We start from the raw sequence: 20131 nt of genomic DNA, 5'->3' as shown, positions 1-20131 counted from the left end.
ACTATTTTAACCAAGGGTTAAATACAATTGTACAGAATCAGTAGATTTCATTCGAATCTTAAAACAAGCAAAAACAATTTTATGTCATCCTTTTTTATTCTAACAGTTGGTTTTGTCGAATTTAATCCAAATTTTCTTTCTTTTCCATCTTACTATTGAACATTCGTGCATTGTTGTTAATTCTGGGTAAAAGTATAAAGTATGTAAATAAATTAACACATATTGTACACTGTTGTTTAATTCTCTGTCATATTTGTTCATTCTTTATCCCACGATTGTATTCTCCAACCTGAAAGAGACGAACAAATACAAACATATTAAGTATTTGCGCTTACATGGTACTGTATTAGTTTATTCAATAAAAATCCTTTTAAAAAGATATTGCTTTGAACAATTATCATTTGAAATTGCAAGAAAAGGTAATTCTACAAATGTATTGGGAGAGATAACGATTTATGATTTTCTGAGCAGTTAATGCATAAAACTATATTCTAGTTTTCCTATACAGTATGATGATATATTACCATGATAATGTTTTAAAAACGATATTAAGTAAACCTCGTATTACATTAATTAATTGTAAAACGGTGAAGATATTATAACACAAAAACAGATTCAAACAAATAATACAAATATGACTCAATTAACAAAGAATGTCAATGACATGTTTTCCTCATTTTTGTCAATATAGCTGGGAATTATGATTTTTGACGTGCATTCGGTATTGTTATTACTAAATAACTGACAACAAATCGGGTTCAGTTTTGTTTCTATTGATCTATTCCCAGACTAGCCCTTTGTAATGATATTAACAAGTATGTGGTCTTAAATTTTATAAGTGTAAACCTTAAAATTAATAAAACAAAATCTAACACAACCCACTATTTTACGTCGTCAATATTCCGTTATTTCCAATCGTTCAAGGTGAGTCATGTATTGCTTTTACTATTCAGAAAGATGTAAAATGGACATGGACAGTTATATTAAGACGATTTCTCATAACATGCTCATGTCTTTGAAGATCTAAAGCTTTTTTGATTTTCTAGTTGGTAGTTATATAAAAAAAAAAGAAGATGTAGTATGATTGCCAATGAGACAACTCTCCACAAGGGACCAAAATGACACAGAAATTAACAACTATAGGTCACCGTACGGCCTTCAACAATGAGCAAAGCTCATACCGCATAGTCAGCTATAAAAGGTTATATACGTTTAATTACATTGTTTTAACCAAAAAGCAACCAAAGCAATAGAAAAACAGCTAACTTAAAAATATTAAAATGTATATCTACCTACTTTTTCTCGCAAATAAATTTGTTATGACTCCCGCAATTGTCATCATTCCACAATGTTTTATAGTTTCCGCCCGTCACCAGACAGTCTTCTCCCCCATCATTATTAGGTTCTCCTGGATACCAGTTTGAATAATCCAAAGAATCACCTGTTGATGCCCATTCCCATTGTCCTTCAGAATATTCATCTGTTCCATCCAACCAAAAATGTCCTGTTTAGCAGGAAATATTTAGATTTTTGTTATGCTTTCATTAGTTTTGTATTAAATACATTTTTTTCGTTCCTTTTGTGGTACATTTTTTAGGCAGATAGTTTTCTGTTTTGGAACAGTTTTACATTTGTCATATCGGGGTCTTTTAAAGCTGACTATGCCATATGGGCTTTGCTTATTGTAAAAGGTCATACTTGAACTACAGTTGTTGACTTCTATGTCATTAGGTCTCTTGTGAAGAGTTGTTTCATTGGCAATCACACCATATCTTCTTTTTTATATATATTCCGGGGCAAGTGAGTATTATAAACATTATGCATTTACTCATTTGAGTGTAAAGTACATATGGATCTAATCATAACTAAAAAAAAAAGAGTAAGTAAAATGAAAATGAGGGTTGAACAACCAACTGCTGATGAGTAATGCCGTTATCGTTTCGCTACACATTTCATTTAGATTGTTCGCCAATTAATTGACCAAATCTAAAGTTGCTAAGAAAAACAAAAATCAAAAATGACTGTGTAAACGTTTTTGTCATAATTTGACTTAATCTATTAATCAACCAAATTCTTATGCAATTGAAAATAGATTTTAATTCTAAAATCTCTTAGTTAATGACATCTTTTCGGTGATACTTTCTACATTTTACAGCAAAATTAATTATTCAATTCATCGTAGTATTAACCGGTATGATCTTACCATATTGGTATATTTCATATGGTCATAACCATACGCATTTCGTCCAAATAATCTAAAAGGTTTGTAACCGACGAAAATTGTTTCTTCTATGAAATATCATATATGTTTGTCTTTATTTACTTTTTCATCAACCCTCAACTATACATTAAAAAAGGCACTGACTCCTAATGTTCTTTTATAAAGTCGGCACAAAGATTGAGGACAGCAAAGAACAAATATCTCTATATTAAAACGGTACTACGTACATGTACAAAAATCAAATTTGAAATAAATGCCGTAGGTGTGTTTTATGGACTTCACTCTTTTAAAATTTAACTTGGAATTCGGTATTTTTGTTAATAATTTTTTTTATACTTGATGGAAATTGTTCCATTGTATTCATTTACAATATGTAGTATTAAATGCCGTACCTCCAAGTTTATTCATTTCGGACCATATGAACGTATTTTCATCACTTGTCTCTATGATAGCAAGCTCTGCATGATGTGCCTGACATGAAGCCTGCAAGATAAATGACAAAAATACTTATTATATTTGAATCATTACTCACAATACTCAGGAGTGATAAGACTGACATACTCTTGCATGTCATTTTTTGCATACTCTTGGTACTTTTCAGTATTAGACGTTTAAACGTGAACAAGTTGGACAATATGATTTTGTTTTATAATAATTAGATTACTAGCATTGTCTTATTCTGCGTATAGCCATATTTTGACAAGCGACGTCAATTCTAACTGAACTAATACACATTAAGAGGTTAGGTGAAGCCGACTCTGGGTGCGGGATTTTCTCGTTGTTTTTAAGACACATAGGTGGCCGTGGGCTGATTTGTGCCCATTGGTCGGGTAGTTGTCTTTTTACCACATTCTACCTTTTAATTAAAATTTCCTCACTAAAGAGACAAAATTGTTGATAAAATGCGCATTTCGGCAGTGAAATTACTACTGTTTATGATTAGTGAATTCCAAATCATTACGTACAGAAGAAGAATCCCAGTTCTTCGTATTATCGCTGAAGTAATAACATGATGTACTATGCTGAATCCAACCGTTTCTACATTGACAAACAAAACTCTGGAAGGCACACGCTACAAAAATAATCAGTGTTTTATATTTTTATAAAATTGTATAGTACCGTACAATTTGTCAGTAATTGTGATTGATATATCGTTGGTTTTTAATGCCCCTTTCAAATATATAATGGTTGCCAGTTTGCAATTTGATGAAGGAATTCGTAATACCCATATAGAACCACCAACGTTCTAGAGTTTCGGCCTCTGACGATCAAGTATGTATTTTGATTAACCAAATGTATTATGTGTTGATTGGTGTTATACGTTTTATAAACATGCTCCTGTCACAAACTCTAAAGTCGCTATGCTAACATGTTTGATCCCGCCACATTCTGTATGTATGTGGCTGTCCCAAGTCAGGAGCCTGTTATTCAGTGGTTGTCGTTTTTTTATGTATTACATGTTTGTTTTTTGTTCAATGTTTACATTAATAATGCCGTTAGTTTTTTTGTTTGAAGTGTTTTACATTGTCATTTCGGTTCCTTTTGTAGCTGACTATGCGGTGTAGGCTTTGCTCATTGTTGAAGGCCGTACCAGTTTGAAAACTGACCCGGGTTTGATCCCATTTCTTAAAGTAACAATGGACGTCATGTGATTAACATATATGAGCATTTCTATACCAAAAAAAAAAAAAAACGAAGCCCGTTTTTTTTTAAAATTTAAAATCGTAATGTTCTTTCTTAACTTCTCAGGAAGCTTTGCTGAATTTAAATTATGTTATGTAACATAACTTGGACTATGATATGTCAAATTTGTGCCACTTGATATGCTAAGATACGCAAATGTGATACTTCGATGTGTCGATATTTCTGACAAAGCGGGGTCGACGGTAATTCACGAGTTGCGTCCCTTTGTTTGGCACTATCATGCACAATCTATTATATCAAGCACCATATGCTGTTATTTACATATGGATATTTTTAAAATAATCTTATTAAATATACTTTGATACTGTAAATAGTTATCAAAGGTACCAGGATTATAATTTAACACGCCAGACGCGCGTTTCGTTTACATACGACTCATCAGTGACGCTCAGATCAAAATAGTTGTAAAGCCAAACAAGTACAAAGTTGAAGAGCATTGGGGACTCTAGCTTGTTTTAAAAATAAATAAATAGAGAAACACATTTTATCACTTTTCAGAACTCAGTCCCAGTGAAATAGGGTCTATGTGTCCCTATTTGCCATAATAGTGATAATAATTTAATATTAATTTAATATATTCCAATGGTTAATTTAATATTTATGTTTTGGTAAGTATTTTAACTGCTGTAACCAAATTATTTTAACACAGAAATAAATTTCTACTCAATTAATACAAGGGGTAGTAAAAATATTCATGAATAATGGATCAAGACAGGATGAAAATGATAAAAATCAAGAGTTCCTTTTAATTACTGATACCTGGTCCTACCTTTTTCATTTAAACCTAAAAAATATTATAATGAAAGTATTTTGAATGTAAAATCTTCATTAATTAACTGAAAGGAAATTAGTTTGCAATCCTTGTATGAACAAACTAAATATAACAATAAATGTTGTCTCATTGATTTCATGCAAGTTAGTTCTAATAAATGGACTCAAATTATAAAAAAAACCACACTAAACCAATGAATAAATGGTGATAATCATGAACTTGAAAATAAATAAGAACCAAAAAACTCAGTAATATTTTTCTTCTTCTATTTGAAAAAAAATAATAATAACAATAAAAATGCTATGCATCTTTATATTTATATAAAAGTGTTTCAGAGCAGTTTCTGGAGTTAGGTCAACAATTAGGTTTTAGATCACAAGTCAAAATAAAGTCACACTTTATGTCAGTATGATCATGCTTTGAATAAGATTGATTAAAATGCTACTCTGAAAGACACTGTTTTAAGACAGCAACCATTTGATTTTAAGGGAGAGGGTTGTGCGTCTCGTGGTAGAGTTACACTAATGGATGATTGGTCGGTAAGAATTGTTTATGTTGCTATCTATTTGATCAGTTCGAAATGCCTCATTAATTATTTCTAGATTGATTTTATGAATTTTTGGAAGAAGGTACATCTGTCCTTACCTTACCGCTGAATCTTCTTCCGTCCTTCAGGACAACCTCCATATGAGTAGTAATCAACCTCCACTATCAAGAATATATTAACAGTTGTATGTACACAATATATACAGTATTTTGTACACAGTGTTCCATTCACACGCGATTAGATGCTTATCTTCTAGTCCAAATAGGTGTGTGAAATGAACTCCTTTTCACCATAGTTTTAACTGACGGCGTTAATTGTCTTATCGTACAGTATAGTGTGGAGTGACCCACGCTTACTATGCTTTCATAATATTCGTTCATTTTCAATTGTGATATAGCAGTATAGTGTGGTGGAACCCACGCTTACTACATATTATCATAAGTTTTGGATTTTATTGTTTTATTTTTAATTTAACTTTCTTTTTCCCTTTTTGTTGAATTATCGTTCTAGCTCTGATCGAATGAAGGGCAAAACACAGTTTTCGAGATATAAGTTCACAGTTCTGCTCAACTTTCTTATTTAAAATGATATCTGCCTGATGTTGGTTAATTTTTCGAGCAGTCCAAAATTAATTGTAATCTGGAGTCTGTCTTGATGTTGAAAAACGATATTGCTGTTTCCTTTATCAAGAAGTCATCTAGTTGTTTAAGAAACGGGTGACGTATATTTTCCAGAATTTTACACTTAAGAAGCAGATGTTCTATATCTTCGTTGTCTTCATCACATAGCTTACACGTCGGCGATTCGTGCTTGGTAAAGCTTGCACGTTTAGCCTGTGTCATGTATGTACCAGTGACCATTTTAAGTTTTATTCCTATTTATAATGCCCCTTTTGATGGATTGTTGTCATTTTTCAGATCAATGATTGGATGGCAATTTCTTGGTAAAAATGCATCACAGTTCAGATGAGTCAGTGAGGAATAGAATGTACAATCATGAGTTATTCTTTGAATCTATCTTTTTTTGTACTAATGTTTTCCATTCATATTTACTTGGTGGATTATCCAAGAATTGAAAAATGTCACTAAATCCATATTTGTAGAGAAGTTTTTTGGTAATAACATACCAGCTGCTACTGCTGTTTAATTCGATATGTAGTTGTCTATATGCAAGTTGTTTCTCCACAGATTTGTCATCTTGTCTGCATATATTGTTGAACAAAGTTAGACATGTTGTGTCAATTTATGCTTCAATTGGAAGTACACCCGATATGATATAAAAAGCTGGATCTGGGGTGTTTGGAGGAAGTGATAAAACTTTTTTCAGTAGTGATTTTTGGAACTCTAATTTAGTCATGTTTGATGGACCTGGTTGTAATATGTCTAAACCATAAGTCAGAACTGGTTGAATGTATGTTTTGTAGATAGATATTGATGTTACTGGGTCCAGCCCATTGGTTCCCTGAAAACCAGCTGAAAGCAGGCTATATGCAGTGCGACGTGCTTTTGTTGTGTTTTGTTCAACATGAAGTGTTTCCGATTTCATTCTTGATGTTGATCGGATTATACCTAAATGTGATGAACTGGTAACATTTGGCCTTTCTTGATTGTTCAAGTTAAAAACACAATTATGATTGGTAGCTTTTCTAGTTTTGTTATCCACCTCTATGATTACACTTTTTTGTGGTTGTAACGTGTAGTGGTGTAACTGACTGTATTGTAGAGCATGGTTGACTAAAATTTGTAAATCATAAGGGTTGTCGCTCAAAACTGCGATATCATCTGCACACGCTACAGCATTAATGTTGATGTGACCAATCTTACATCCCTGATTTGATGTTTCATATAGAGATAATAAGTCTTCAATATATAATTTATATAAGTCAGCACTCAATAGTCCCCCTTGTTTGACTCCTTGGTGTACTTTAAATTCTTTTGACAGCTGGTTTTTCCATTTGATGTTACAACTGGTGTTCAGGTGGAGATCATCAATTACATGTAGTGACCAGGTTGTTGGGTCAATATCTAATAGAAATAGTTTTCTCATCAGCATATTTATAATGACAACATCAAATTCTGATTTGGCATCAAGTAAAGCTATGTAGAATGGACTGTTTTTGTCACTATATTGCCTGTACACTTCCTCAAATATAACCGCTGCATTTAAAGGCGATGTATTCGGGGTGAATCCTCTTTGTAATGGTGATTGGTTCTTCAGCTAAACTGGTCTAAAATTAATTCTTGCAATATATTCCAAAATTTTACATAGTAAAGGTAGTACTACAATTCCTCTGTAGTTTTTAGATTCATTTTTGTTTCCTTTATTCTTAAATATCGGAGAAAGTAGTCCTAATTTGATAATTTCAGGTATTAATTTGTTCTTGAGTATGATATTGACTAAAGTTAGCAGATAATCAGTGAAATCATCTCCTGCATATAATATATGTTCAATTGATAAACCAAAAATATCTTCAGATTTTCCAGTGTTAATTGCCTTAATGGCTTCAAAGAGTTATGTTCTTGATACAGTTCTATGCGGTACTTGATCGCATATAGTTTTTATTGCTTTATAGTCCATTTCACAAAGGTCTTGATGTTTGCTATTGTAGGTTGTGTTTGAAATAGGTTAAGCTAGGGTTTTAAATGTTCATGCCAACCTTCAATGACTTCCTCATGTTCATACTTGTTATTTGCAAAATGCAAGTCATTGATAAAGATGTTTTTATTATTTCTTTGCTTTTTTATAAGTTGGTAGAACAATCTCTTATCTTGGGTGTTCGCAGTTATTATTCTATCTCTTTCGACATGTTTACGCTTGTTTTCTTCTTTTCGTATTTCAGATCTGAAAACTCTTCTTGTTTCTTTTTTCATTCTAACTGACGGATGATCAGGGTCATTTGGTCTACCTTCATCTTTCCAAATTTTATATGCTGTTTTGTTTTGGTGGAGACTGTCTTTTATTTGAGGATTCACATGGAAGTTCACATGGAAGTATAACCTTGATTGGATAGTGATCAGATACATTGGAGGGTATATCAACTAGCCTTGTAGATTCGAGATTTTCAAAGTTGTTCACTTTATATATGAAATAGTAAATTTCAGACACTTCGACTCCTTTTACATTAATAAACGTTGGACCTTTTAAATCTATTTTCATGTTGCATTCTTCAATAAATTTATTTAATTTACGTGCTCTTCTTGAATTATTTGTCTTTGATATATCTTCATTGAAGTCGCCTCCTATAATAACATCATGGGTTGTATCATATTTCTGGATAAGTTCAAATAATTGGTCGATACACTCACTATATTCATCATATTTGTCGTTATCTGCTTTTGTTGGTAAATAAGCTGACACAATTAGCACTGGTTTTTTTATTGTTAACTCAATGCATTGAATTCTGTTATTGCCATCATCTAAAGGTTTAACATATTGATCAATGGTTCTATCCCATATAACTGCTACTCCTCCATATCCTCTGTGAGATCTAATAAATAAGTCACATGTGCTACTGTCTGAGTCAACGGCTTTCCCTTTGCCGCAAAATTGAGTGTGTATTTCGTCTAACAAATAAAGTTCATGATAAAATAGCCAGTGTTCTTGAAGCAATAAGATATCCATTTTTGTTTTTAAAATTTTCCATGAAAGGGGAAATTGTCTTTGCATTTTTACAGTTAAAAGATAAAATTTGAGGGTTCTTTTGTGGTGAACTGGCTTCATCATGTGTTGCACAAATTATAGTTGGTTCGGTCTTACCCCTAAAAAATGGTTCTGTTGGACTGGAAAGTTAGGGTTGTTTTGGATATAATTAGAGGCAACTGGATAACCGTGTCTCAGCATGCCATTATGAAGAGAATTGTATTAAATATCATTGATATTTGGTGTTATATGAGGAGCTACTGTACATTCATATTATGTGCATTGTATCTTGACTGATTTGTCACAATAGGGACCTGATCATTGTAGAATATTGGTTGCCCATAGATAGGTGGTGCTGATATATGGTTTAGAGTCTCGACCCTTCTAGATTGTTGACATACTTGCGGTTGATCATTATTTTGTCTTGTTGTGGGAGGAGGATGTGTCATTGATTTCACTGTGGTGTTTGTTTTTGTATTGTGGGTCATATGTGATCTCAGAGTCGTGTTGTTTCCCACTTCTGTTCTCTCCTTATAGATTGTTGGTTCATGACCTTGAGGGTTATTGCTAATGTTGTTAGGTGGACTGCTAGAGTTCTCATTGAATTGGCTGATTATCTTATCAAATTGAGTGTCCATTTGTTGTAATATAAATACTGAAACTTTTTCATGTAATTTTGTGACTGCTTGATCAATGTGTTTGTTAGCAGAGCTTTGTTGGTAAGAGTTGCACTTATGAGTCTGCTATTGTTGATTATCACTATTGTCAACATTGTGAGCGTTTACATCACGTTTTTTTTGTAGAATTTTGTTTGATTTTTCGAGTTTATTGATACTCATTTCAAGTTTGCTGACATATGACTGTAACCAGACTCTTTCATTTTGCATTTCTTCATTTATTTTTTCTCTAATTTTGAGTTCTTCCTTCTTCTTAAGTTTTTGTTCTCTTTGTCTTATTTCACTCATTTTGATTGCTTTAGTTTTCTTTGGCATGTCTGTGTCAGATTCAGAAGGTTGAGAATTGTGGATTTCAGCGATGACATGGATATGTTCTGTTGGCGCGTTTTAGAGAGGTAATTTCTAAACTTTCCTCCACAATGGTTTTCATAGATGATGAATTTGAGGAGTTGTCCTGAGCTACAGTTTTTGTTGGATTAACTGAGCATGGATAAGGCTCTTTAATTTGAGTGTTTGAATCTTTTTCTAGGGTCTCAATCCTGCTATTATTGCTTTCCTTTGATATATCAATGTCAATTTCACAGCTTGAGCATATGTACTCATGTCCATCGTACGATGTACAAGAGATGTGGCATGGTTGAGTGCAGGATGAACATCGCACAACCTGTGCATCTGTGATTTTGTTACAGATATTACATACAGCATGTAATTCCTCATCTAGTAGTGCTTGTAATCCATTTTGACAATTATGACTCTTAATTGACTGAGTAGATGAATAGGTTGAATCTATCGATGCATTTTTATTTGCTTTCATCGAATTCAATGATTGTGTGGTAGCATGAGGTTCAGATATGCAAAGTTTACATGTATAATACTCATTATCATTTAATTTTTCAGCTGCCTCAATTTCAGCGTCAGATAAATTGATACATCTGTAGTGTACCCAGTGATGTCCCTTGTCACAGTATATGGCTCGCCATTGCACATTTCTGTTACATTTGCTACATTGCGCTTCATCATTATAATTTAGTGGCCTGTGCGATGTATTATTATCTTGGGGTGTCAGATCTTAATTGATTAGTCAGCTTATGCAGTTCTTCTTCAAGTTTCTCATTTAGCCGTTTGAGATCTACTTTGTCTCCATTTAGGATCACTTCCTGTATCACTTTATGTATTTCTGGTATGTCGGTTGTAATAAAGGTGTGGACATCTTTACCATTTACCAGAAATTTACAGTTTGTGTAATAAAGAGTGAGTGTATACTGATGTTGATGTTTATTAAATACTTTGAAAACTTTACTGACTGTGAGTCCTCTTCTGTCTTGATCGTCTGTTGTTTTGGCGTATCTAATATCTGGCATAATATTTTCATAGTAGTGTGGGATAGCATTCTTTATTAATTCAAATGTCACTGCATCAACAGTCCCGACCAATCCACCTTTTGTTTGTTCATATGCAAAGTGCACTTCTCTTCTTGCAGCTAAAATTTTCTTAGAGATGGCTTTGTCAAGATTCAGATCGAAGGTTTTTTGCCTGTATTTTTCTTCAGATGTCCTTGAAGCAGAGCGTGTTGATAATATTTTATCCATTATTCTTCTTTTTAACATATATGTAAATATTTATGTAATGTTTAATATTATGTTATCTTGTGATAAGCAGTTCTTTTAAAATGCAGTCTAAGATATATGGTACGAGTTAAAATAGTTCTATATTAATGCTAGTTCTAAAATATGCATTACAATAAAAACAGCTCTGATAAAATATGATTAAAATTTATGATCAGATCTTCAAAATGATAAAAACAGTTTATAATAAAATGCTGGTAAGATGTGGTTAAAAATTTTGATATAGGCTTTTGGTTGAACACTGTTAAAAGTTTAAAGTTTTTGGATTGTAGGCTCGATTATAAATTTCTGTAAAATAGTATAGTGTGGGGAAACCCACGCTTACTTGTTCAGAAGTATGCAGTCGAACTCTATAGGATGTCAGTATAGTGTGGTGTAATCCACGCTTACTGTTCAGGATAATGTTACTAAAACCTTGTATTGGATTAGTATTTAAAATCTAAAATGACCTCTGCCCTTTGGTTGTTTATCACTAGAGACACAATGTTAGTTTAGTGTGGAGAAATCCACGCTTACTTGTTTCAGAGAATGCAGCCAAACTTTATAAGATGTCAGTTTAGTGTGGTGGAATCCACGCTTACTGTCTAGAAGAATGCAACATTGTGCTTGTTAAAATCTAAAATAACCTTGGTCCTTCGTTCACTTTCAATACACATAAAATGTCAGTTTAGTGTGGAGTAACCCACGCTTACTGTCTAGGAGAGAACATATGCTGTTTTTCTTTTTCTATTGATGTATAAAAAAGTGTAGCTTTAATGATGATGGGTTTCCAATTTATTACAGTTTAGTGTGGAGAAACCCACGCTTACAATTTAGAGATAAGATGTTTTCTTTTAAATCATAGAATACTAATTTATATTTTCCCAGCAGTCTTTTATTGTTTGTTGTTCTATTTTTCTCAGCCAGACTTTAGAGAGTAATTGCCTAGGGTGTATCCCGTCAAAGTATAATTCAAATCTGTGTTGTACCCTTCTGGCTACTTGATGGTTACTACTTTTTCTATATTTTTGGATGATTGTAAGGTCTGAGCTAAATTTTGGGGAGTAACTTTCGCTTGTTTCGTTAAGTTCTCTAATTTTTCGATTCACAGCAATTATTTGTTCTTCAAGTTGTTTTTCTTGGTCATGAAACCTTTCTCTATCGTCCCTACCTATACCAGCGGCCCAATTCCAAATTACGATGCTATATAGTGGTACTTCTAATATAGTTATTTTACATCCAGGATGGGCGTTGACACATTGGATGATGAGGTTAGCTTCTGAAATAAAGTCCTCAGTAATTGATTCAGTGTCGTGCGTACGCAGGGATATATATTTCCCGTTTTTTGCAGTAAAATCACAGGTTCCTGCCCATATGTACACCCATATATTGCCTTCTTCTTCTATAATCGCATCAATGAACTCTCGAATCCACTCTCTACAATTTCTAATTCTAGCTCCTCTCATACAATACCAGGTTAGATCCTTTTCAGCTGATGTAAAGGCTTGCGACTGTAAATTAAACCCTTTACTGTCAGTTATTATGATGGGTGTTAATTTAGGCCGACCTGAAGGAGTTGACCTACTCCTTTGGAGGAATTTATTCAGGTTTCTGTGAATTAGCATAAAGACTTATTTGTTTATAGTGCTATTTGTAGAGGAGATGAAGTTATTGTAGTATTTATTGTTCAGTGTTGAATGTTGGTTTGAATATCCGCGGACCGGATTTGCACGGGCCCCGCGAAAATCAAAATACAGCTACCAAATATTATTGTTTGTAGACAGGAAAGGTAGGTATTAATTTAAATGTGTTTGTCGATAATACTAAATGTAAATTTTTTTGTACAATATATACACTTTGTTATGGTTTATAACGCTATACAACACAATATATTTATCAAATATTCCCAGCACCAAAGGAGACATCAACCATATGTCCATGTTTTGATTTGTTATTATTCTTCAAAAAATTATAATTGTGAATCCATTTCTTTTTTCCTACATTTGTATATAGTGTTTAATCAATATCTTTTATAGATTTGACAACACCGTTAATATTTATTTTCAAGTAATGATAACTGTTAAGGTGACTTGTTTCTGTTTTGATGTAATGTGGGTTTTTTTACAACCACTGTTGTGTTCTTTTGATCGGCTTTATATAAATATGTTTTAGTTATATTAGAACTTGTCGTTCTCATGTTGATGAAATGTCCCTAAATTAAAACTGTTAAACCTCAAGTTTTGATATATCTACTTTTGTGTCAATTAACTAATTTTCTAGGGCAACATAGAAAATCTTTATTAATACAGGGCCCTGGCGTACAAAGGGCTTACAAAAAGCTCATACAAGCTCTTCACTATAACTTTTATATTTGATTGACATTAATGGGAATGTAATGGTGTATTAACGATATTAGCTTCTCTAAAATGCTCAAGATATCCTCCAAGCATGCCTGGTGGAAACTCACTAGAATACATATATGTTCCCTATTAGTCCCCGAGGGTATCACCATCCCAGTAGCCAGTACTTCGGTACTAGCATGAAAATACGGATTTTTTGTGTTATTAAAATTTACTGTTACAAAATGATAGAAATTATAATAAATTAAGGAATGTATCTCCCTCATGCAAAGCTCTGATTCCTTTCACGGATTTGGCTATACTTTTTGGACCTTTTGGATTATAGCTCTTCATCTTTTATATAAGCTTTGGATTTCAAATATTTTGGCCACGAGCATCACTGAAGAGACATGTATTGTCGAAATGCGCATCTGGTGCAAGAAAATTGGTACCGTTAATTTTCTTACTACCACTGGGTCGATGCCTCTGCTGATGGACTATAAGTCCCCGAGGGTATCACCACCCCAGTAGCCAGTACTTCGGTACTGGCATGAAAATACGGATTTTTCGTGTTATTAAAATTTACTGTTACAAAATGATAGAAATTATTATAACTTGAGGAATGTATCTCCCTCATGCAAAGCTCTGATTCCTTTCACGGATTTGGCTATACTTTTTGGACCTTTTGGAGTATAGCTCTTCATCTTTTATATAAGCTTTGGATTTCAAATATTTTGGCCACGAGCATCACTGAAGAGGCATGTATTGTCGAAATGCGCATCTGGTGCAAGAAAATTGGTACCGTTAATTTTATTCCCTAAGTATTAGATATATGTTCCCTAAGTATTATTTTCCTTAATATTAAAGAAGAACCATGATCAACCATGCTTTAAAAAAATCGAAGGAAATCTATTTCTGACCCTAATGGCAATTTAAAAATGGGACAAAAGAAAAATTCAAAATTGGCCCCAAATTACTTTTTTGCGAAATTAACACAATTTCAGAATGGCGGGTTTTAATATCAGTCCCATTGTTGTCTTAAGAAAGTAGCAACAACGGTCGTTTCTAAGGGCTTGCTTTCCGACTGGTACGGTGGCCTATAGTTGTGAATTTCTGTGTTAGTTTTGTCTCTAGTGGAGAATTGTCAGATTGGCAATCATACCACATCTTCTTTTTTATATTTTCTACTAAACAATTAACTTGAAGACGATATCAACCTAACTTTATGTTCTTGTATTTATTTGATCAATACATTTATAAACAAAACAAAAAGTTTCAGTCATAATATAAAGTAGCATGGTCTTAATATATAGTTAATAATACTGCCAAAATCTCGGAACACTTTTACCAATTCATCTTAGTAAATAAACTCACCATAGATACCAGGTCTAAATTTAATATATACGCCAGACGCGCGTTTTGTCTACAAAAGACTCATCAGTGACGCTCGAATCCAAAAAAGTGAAAAAGGCCAAATAAAGTACAAAGTTGAAGAGCATTGAGAACCAAAATTCCTAAAAGTTTTGTCAAATACAGCTAAAGTAATCTATGCCTTAGGTAGAAAAGCCTTAGTATTTCAAAACATTCAAAAAATTGTTTAACAGTTAATGTAAATTAAAGAAATAAAGGTGACATACCAAATAAACATATCAAAATGTAGTACAACATGTCCTCATACAAGTACTTAGATATATGAATATATAATCTTATGCATACGTCTTGTATCTTATGATATTTCTTATCGCAATTCTATAGACAAGTCCATGTAAACCTTTATCTCGAAATTGCTGGCATTTAGAAAGTAGTCAAAAGCATGTAAACTGTTGAAAAAAGGTTTTATGACTGGAGAATTTTAGAAAAAGTATCAAAGGTAATAACATGAACAAGTACTTAGAGAGAGGACCATTTTTTTTTACCTCCCCTTTTTTTCAATGTCCGGTTATTCTCCCCGTTAATATCAATTGTTTAGTGTTTTCTGTATATTTTGAACATACATATACAATGTACTATAAATAAAGTGTGTTTGCTTTTTTAATTCATTTACCTTTTCAATGTCACGGTCACTTATATATTCTATATATACTATAAGTGTAGCGCTGAATGTTGAAAAAGTCGCTTAGTTAAAGATTTTAAATTACCTAAATACCTCATGGAATTTTAAGGTCTTAAACATGTTAAATTGTCTATCGATTATTCAGCTTTAGACAAATGTTTGTTGTAAATATCACATGTGGTACAAATGACGTTAACAATAGCCTTAACTGACGTTACCAAATTTGCATCGATTACCCCACTGCTGATTCCGAAGACAAATTTTATAACAAACCCGTTCTAAAAAATATTTTGTGAACGAAATTTGTCAATACAGTTATTCTTGAAAATCATACAATATAATGACATTTCCAAAAAGTCCTATATGTAAAGCACAATACATCTAAAAATAGTTGAAAATAACAGCCGCCTCATAATACTTCGATCGACCCTATTTACTTTTTAAAGTTAATTCCTAATAAGATAGATATTTGGCTAAATATCTGCTTTTCATCAAGATTTCAAGTCCAAATATTTGTCAGATTAACCGACATTGTTGTGGCTTCTAGTTACAGTCCTACATTCATCGATTTAGCCAAGGTTATTTATTGTCATTATCAAGCACATTCCTTGTTCATTTTATAATTTCCGAAGCCTTGTGATTAATCTATGTTGTTTGGTATTGTTTTGTATTCGTTTGTGCTGAATTTAACTTGGAAAGTGAATATCATTGTAGCGGTTTGATTGGTTTTCAGGTGTGTTTGATTTGTTTTTGATGTAATCAAATTGATAATTTAAAACTCGTTAAAACTAATTCCGCCAGATGCCAAAAAAAAAAGGATAGTGGATGTTGGTGTTGAAAAATGTATTATCTGCGATTCTGTTGTTGAAGAAATTTCAATAACATCAACAGAATCTGGAAGAAAAATGTCTGATAAATGCTGCAGTAATGAGACGTGATGATTTTTTCAGTTATTTGAATGAATTCTGCAAGGAAACAGCAAGTGAATTACTCGTATTTACCCGTATTTAGGTCGTTTGGTAAAAGCTACAAAAGTAAGCATAATTTAAAAGCAATATCATGTTCTTCAGCTGCAAAGGATACCCAAGATATAAATTCCGATTTATCTATTTTTTCGGTGCCTGAAAATATTGATCACAATACATCAAAGTATATTATTTGCAAAAAACGTCTCATAAAAGGGTGAAAATATTACATATAGACCAAAATCCACTGATAAATTTGCGTATACTGTTACATTTTAAAGAGTAGTTGACAAAAAGTCTCTTGTATTGCCATCACTTTTGACAATGTATCAGTCTGTTGTACCTGATCAAGTTAGTAAGACATACTGTAATAAGGATTAAATTGAGAAGTACTACAGGGATGCCATTGTATGTTTTGCTCAACAAGGACAAGGTAAATCTAGCATTGTATTTGCTAGCAATATTTCCATTGAAGACGCTGTTAAAGCAGCGTATACCATCTAAGCATACTTAGAAATGCTTGAGATAAAAACCTACTTAAGTAAATGTAGCTCTACCAACACCAACGAACAAACCGATATGCATGTACTTTATGAAGCAGCCTCAATATTAAGACAAAACATTGAAAATGTTTATGTATCTTATTATTATCCAACAAATGACGAAGTATCGTTGGAAATGTAAGAAGCAATGATGTCACCCAGTTTGATATTTTTTGTTACTTGCCTTCTGAAAAACAAAGTCTTTTCAAACATTTTCTTCAGTAATAGTGGAATTTTCGCATGAAATTCGAAGAAAATGTGCTGCTCCATTTAGTCTTAATCTTGCAGCTCAGTTGTAACATGAGTTCGGATCGAAGTATTGCAAAATTGAATGCACATGGTTTCTGTGTCGAGTATGACGAGGTTCGGAATACTGAAATAACTAAAATACAAGGTGGTTGTTCTTTCCTATTCGATATAGCTAACTGTGGTTCTTTAATCCAAGAAGGTGTGGACAATATTGGCATTCATTCCGAAACGATTGACGGTAAAAACGTATTTCATTCGATGGCGCGTGCTATATTCAAAAATTCAGTTCTAAATGGAATACTCGAATTTAGTATCAGACAACGGTTTGAACGGAAACAGAACAAATCATTAGTCAAAGACGCAAAAGTATCCTCGCAGTGCTTATCCTTTACAAAACCGAAATAAGGGGCGAACCGTCGCGACGTCAAAATGCACTTGAACTTTTAAACACTTGAATAGATCCAATCTCCAGATATGTTGTGGGTAATTCGTAGAATGATATACAAAGAGGGATCTGTCTCGCCACATGAATTGTCTAGTTATTGTACCAAACAACTTGTTCCATCTTGACACATTTAGCCAACCAAAAATAAACAATGGCTCCCCATGTGCTTTTGGTTGGAAAACTGCACAACATGACAAACTAGAGCCAGTTTTCTTTGAGAGACAAATAGCAGCAGACTTTTTCTCTCATTTGGTCGTGTAAGGGGAAAATGCATGCCAGGCAGCGTGTGTTTACAAGGACCAGGGTCTTCCTTGCACTGATTTATGTTTTTTGTCAAAATTTATGTTGTTGTAACAATGTCCAGGCAATATCAGCCACCATAGCTGTTGACACAGATAAATTAACATGAAAATAGTTCTTGTCGTAATATTTGGTAACTTTATTTTAATTTGCTATATGTTTTTCGACGTTTCATTTGGTATAAAAATACATAGAAACCAAAACGGTCATATCCCAATTTTTGTTCTACAACACGCTTGCAAAAATCGAGTATTATATCATCTCAAAAACTATATTTTATGAAAATGTATCTTGTATTGAGATAGTTGGAATTCATTTTAAGATATTTAAGTGACATGTCGAATCCCTGAAAACTGAAATGAAATTTAACATGACAGCACATTTTGTTTGATTTATCAACTATGCATTTCGGATCCTTTTTGGAAATCTTTTATCATAAAGTGTATTAGAAATGCTATTTGTAGAGGTCAAATATCAAGGTAATCATGTTGCTGTTTTTTTTTTATTAGGCTTTATAATTTGTATACTACGGACTACCTTCAAAAAAGTTAAATAAAAAGTTTTTCTGACGTCATGTGAACATATGAAAAAGATTTGGTATGAACTAACGCATTTCTACATAATACTTCTCATATAATTTATTGAATAGATCATTAATTTAAAAAAAATATCAATGGAATTGTTTCTCCAGATGAAAATAGGACTTTTTTAAGTGATGACCTTTTACCTTGATTTTCGGTATATTTGTACCAAATTTTATATTTACGACACATATTTTAAAAAATTACACGATTTCAGCTTTCCAGCGAGCTATTAAAATCCCATAAGGTATTTAGGTAATTTAACATGTTTAAGTTTCTAAAATTGTACTCTCCGCCGCTCCACTATATACAGTGACCTACGTACGTCGTAGGAAACTTGTAATTGATATGTTCTAGCCCTACTTAAAGTTAAGGTAGTTCGGGGGTTTAAATTTTCGCGCCGTCTGCGCATAAAGTTGCGCATTGATATCGTAAGTGATGTACATTGTCGTAATTTTCCATAACAGTAAAATATGATCATTTTAATAATCTGTTTTATTCAAATGCATTGAGAAAGAGTTGAATAACTTTTAAATGCAATTTTAAAACTTAATAAAATTTATTCTTACAATTGTCATTGTTGAAATAGTACTTCCCTTCTAAAAATAAATATGAAGCATGTTTTTGACGAAGGAGAAGAATGAAAAGAGAATAACTCACATTTATCGAACACGTGGACTGCTTTTCATGAATACTGTAATGCAGATCGAGATTATAGATAACGATCTTCATTTTGGTAGCTTATGAAGCAGTTTCACCCTTGTCTTACACTAGAAAAGGTCCGACAAACTGGCGAAAGATGATGTAAACAAATCATGAAAAGGGTGAAATTTAAACTGACAAGTAAGCACTAATTGAATTGAATATACAAGTTCAAAGAGCGATTCACGACCACTAAAAAATAATCTTTAAGCGTAAATAAATTTCAAAACAATATCCGTGTCCAACAACAAAACAATGACACCCCCCCCTTTTTCATGCTGAAAATTAATTATGAATGTAACTAAAGGCATTGCTCATGGTACTTTTATCATGTAATAGATTTGAAAATTTGTGGACCAGAGAAATATGTCATCTGCATAGGGTTCAGACCATTTAGGTTTCTGGGAGAAAAGGTCATGATAAAATTTCATGAAAGTAGGGGATTTATATAATTACATGTAAAATGTATATGCAAACAGAATTTTTTTGTTGTAAACCTGGAGTATTCGAATGTGAATGCAGTTTATTTTGCTAGGATTCCAGTTATAACATTTTTGGTTAAGCATGCAGACTTAAAATTTAGACATGTTAGAATACATGTAGAACAAAACCCATCTATATAAAAAAGATGTGGTATGATTGCCAATGAGACAACTTCAATGTATCAAAATGGCACAGACATAAACAGCTATAGGTCACCATACGGCCTTCAACAATGTTCAAAACCCATACCGCATATATAGTCAGCAATGAAAGGCCCAGATATGACAATGTACATGATGTACAATTCA

At 32.7% G+C, this 20131-nt stretch overlaps 1 protein-coding gene across 1 annotated transcript; it reads right to left on the bottom strand.

Annotated features, from left to right (window-relative positions):
* Window positions 1–222: 222 nt before the first annotated feature.
* LOC139497291 (perlucin-like protein) lies at window positions 223–15214 on the bottom strand. The gene is made up of 5 exons (XM_071285482.1): window positions 15141–15214; window positions 3187–3293; window positions 2614–2704; window positions 1297–1504; window positions 223–289 (listed from the first exon to the last, which is right to left on the bottom strand). Exons 1-5 carry the CDS (start codon window positions 15169–15171, stop codon window positions 265–267), a joined length of 462 nt encoding a protein of 153 aa, XP_071141583.1. The 5' UTR covers window positions 15172–15214; the 3' UTR covers window positions 223–264.
* Between the last annotated feature and the right edge of the window lie 4917 nt (window positions 15215–20131).

This window comes from Mytilus edulis, chromosome 12 (assembly GCF_963676685.1).
Source record: "Mytilus edulis chromosome 12, xbMytEdul2.2, whole genome shotgun sequence".
Taxonomy (NCBI): domain Eukaryota; kingdom Metazoa; phylum Mollusca; class Bivalvia; order Mytilida; family Mytilidae; genus Mytilus; species Mytilus edulis.
The sequence above is the reverse complement of the archived record's forward strand: the minus strand, read 5'-3'. Positions and strand labels throughout refer to the sequence as shown.

Bases quoted from the DNA above. Each gene is read 5' to 3' on its own strand.
- LOC139497291 (XM_071285482.1), bottom strand. From the start codon at position 15,171: ATGTTGTACTACATTTTGATATGTTTATTTG. The intron at 3,294-15,140 runs GTATGTCACCTT...TTATTTTTGTAG, and splicing joins CATTTTGATATGTTTATTTG to CGTGTGCCTTCCAGAGTTTT. The intron at 2,705-3,186 runs GTACGTAATGAT...TTTATCTTGCAG, and splicing joins AGAACTGGGATTCTTCTTCT to GCTTCATGTCAGGCACATCA.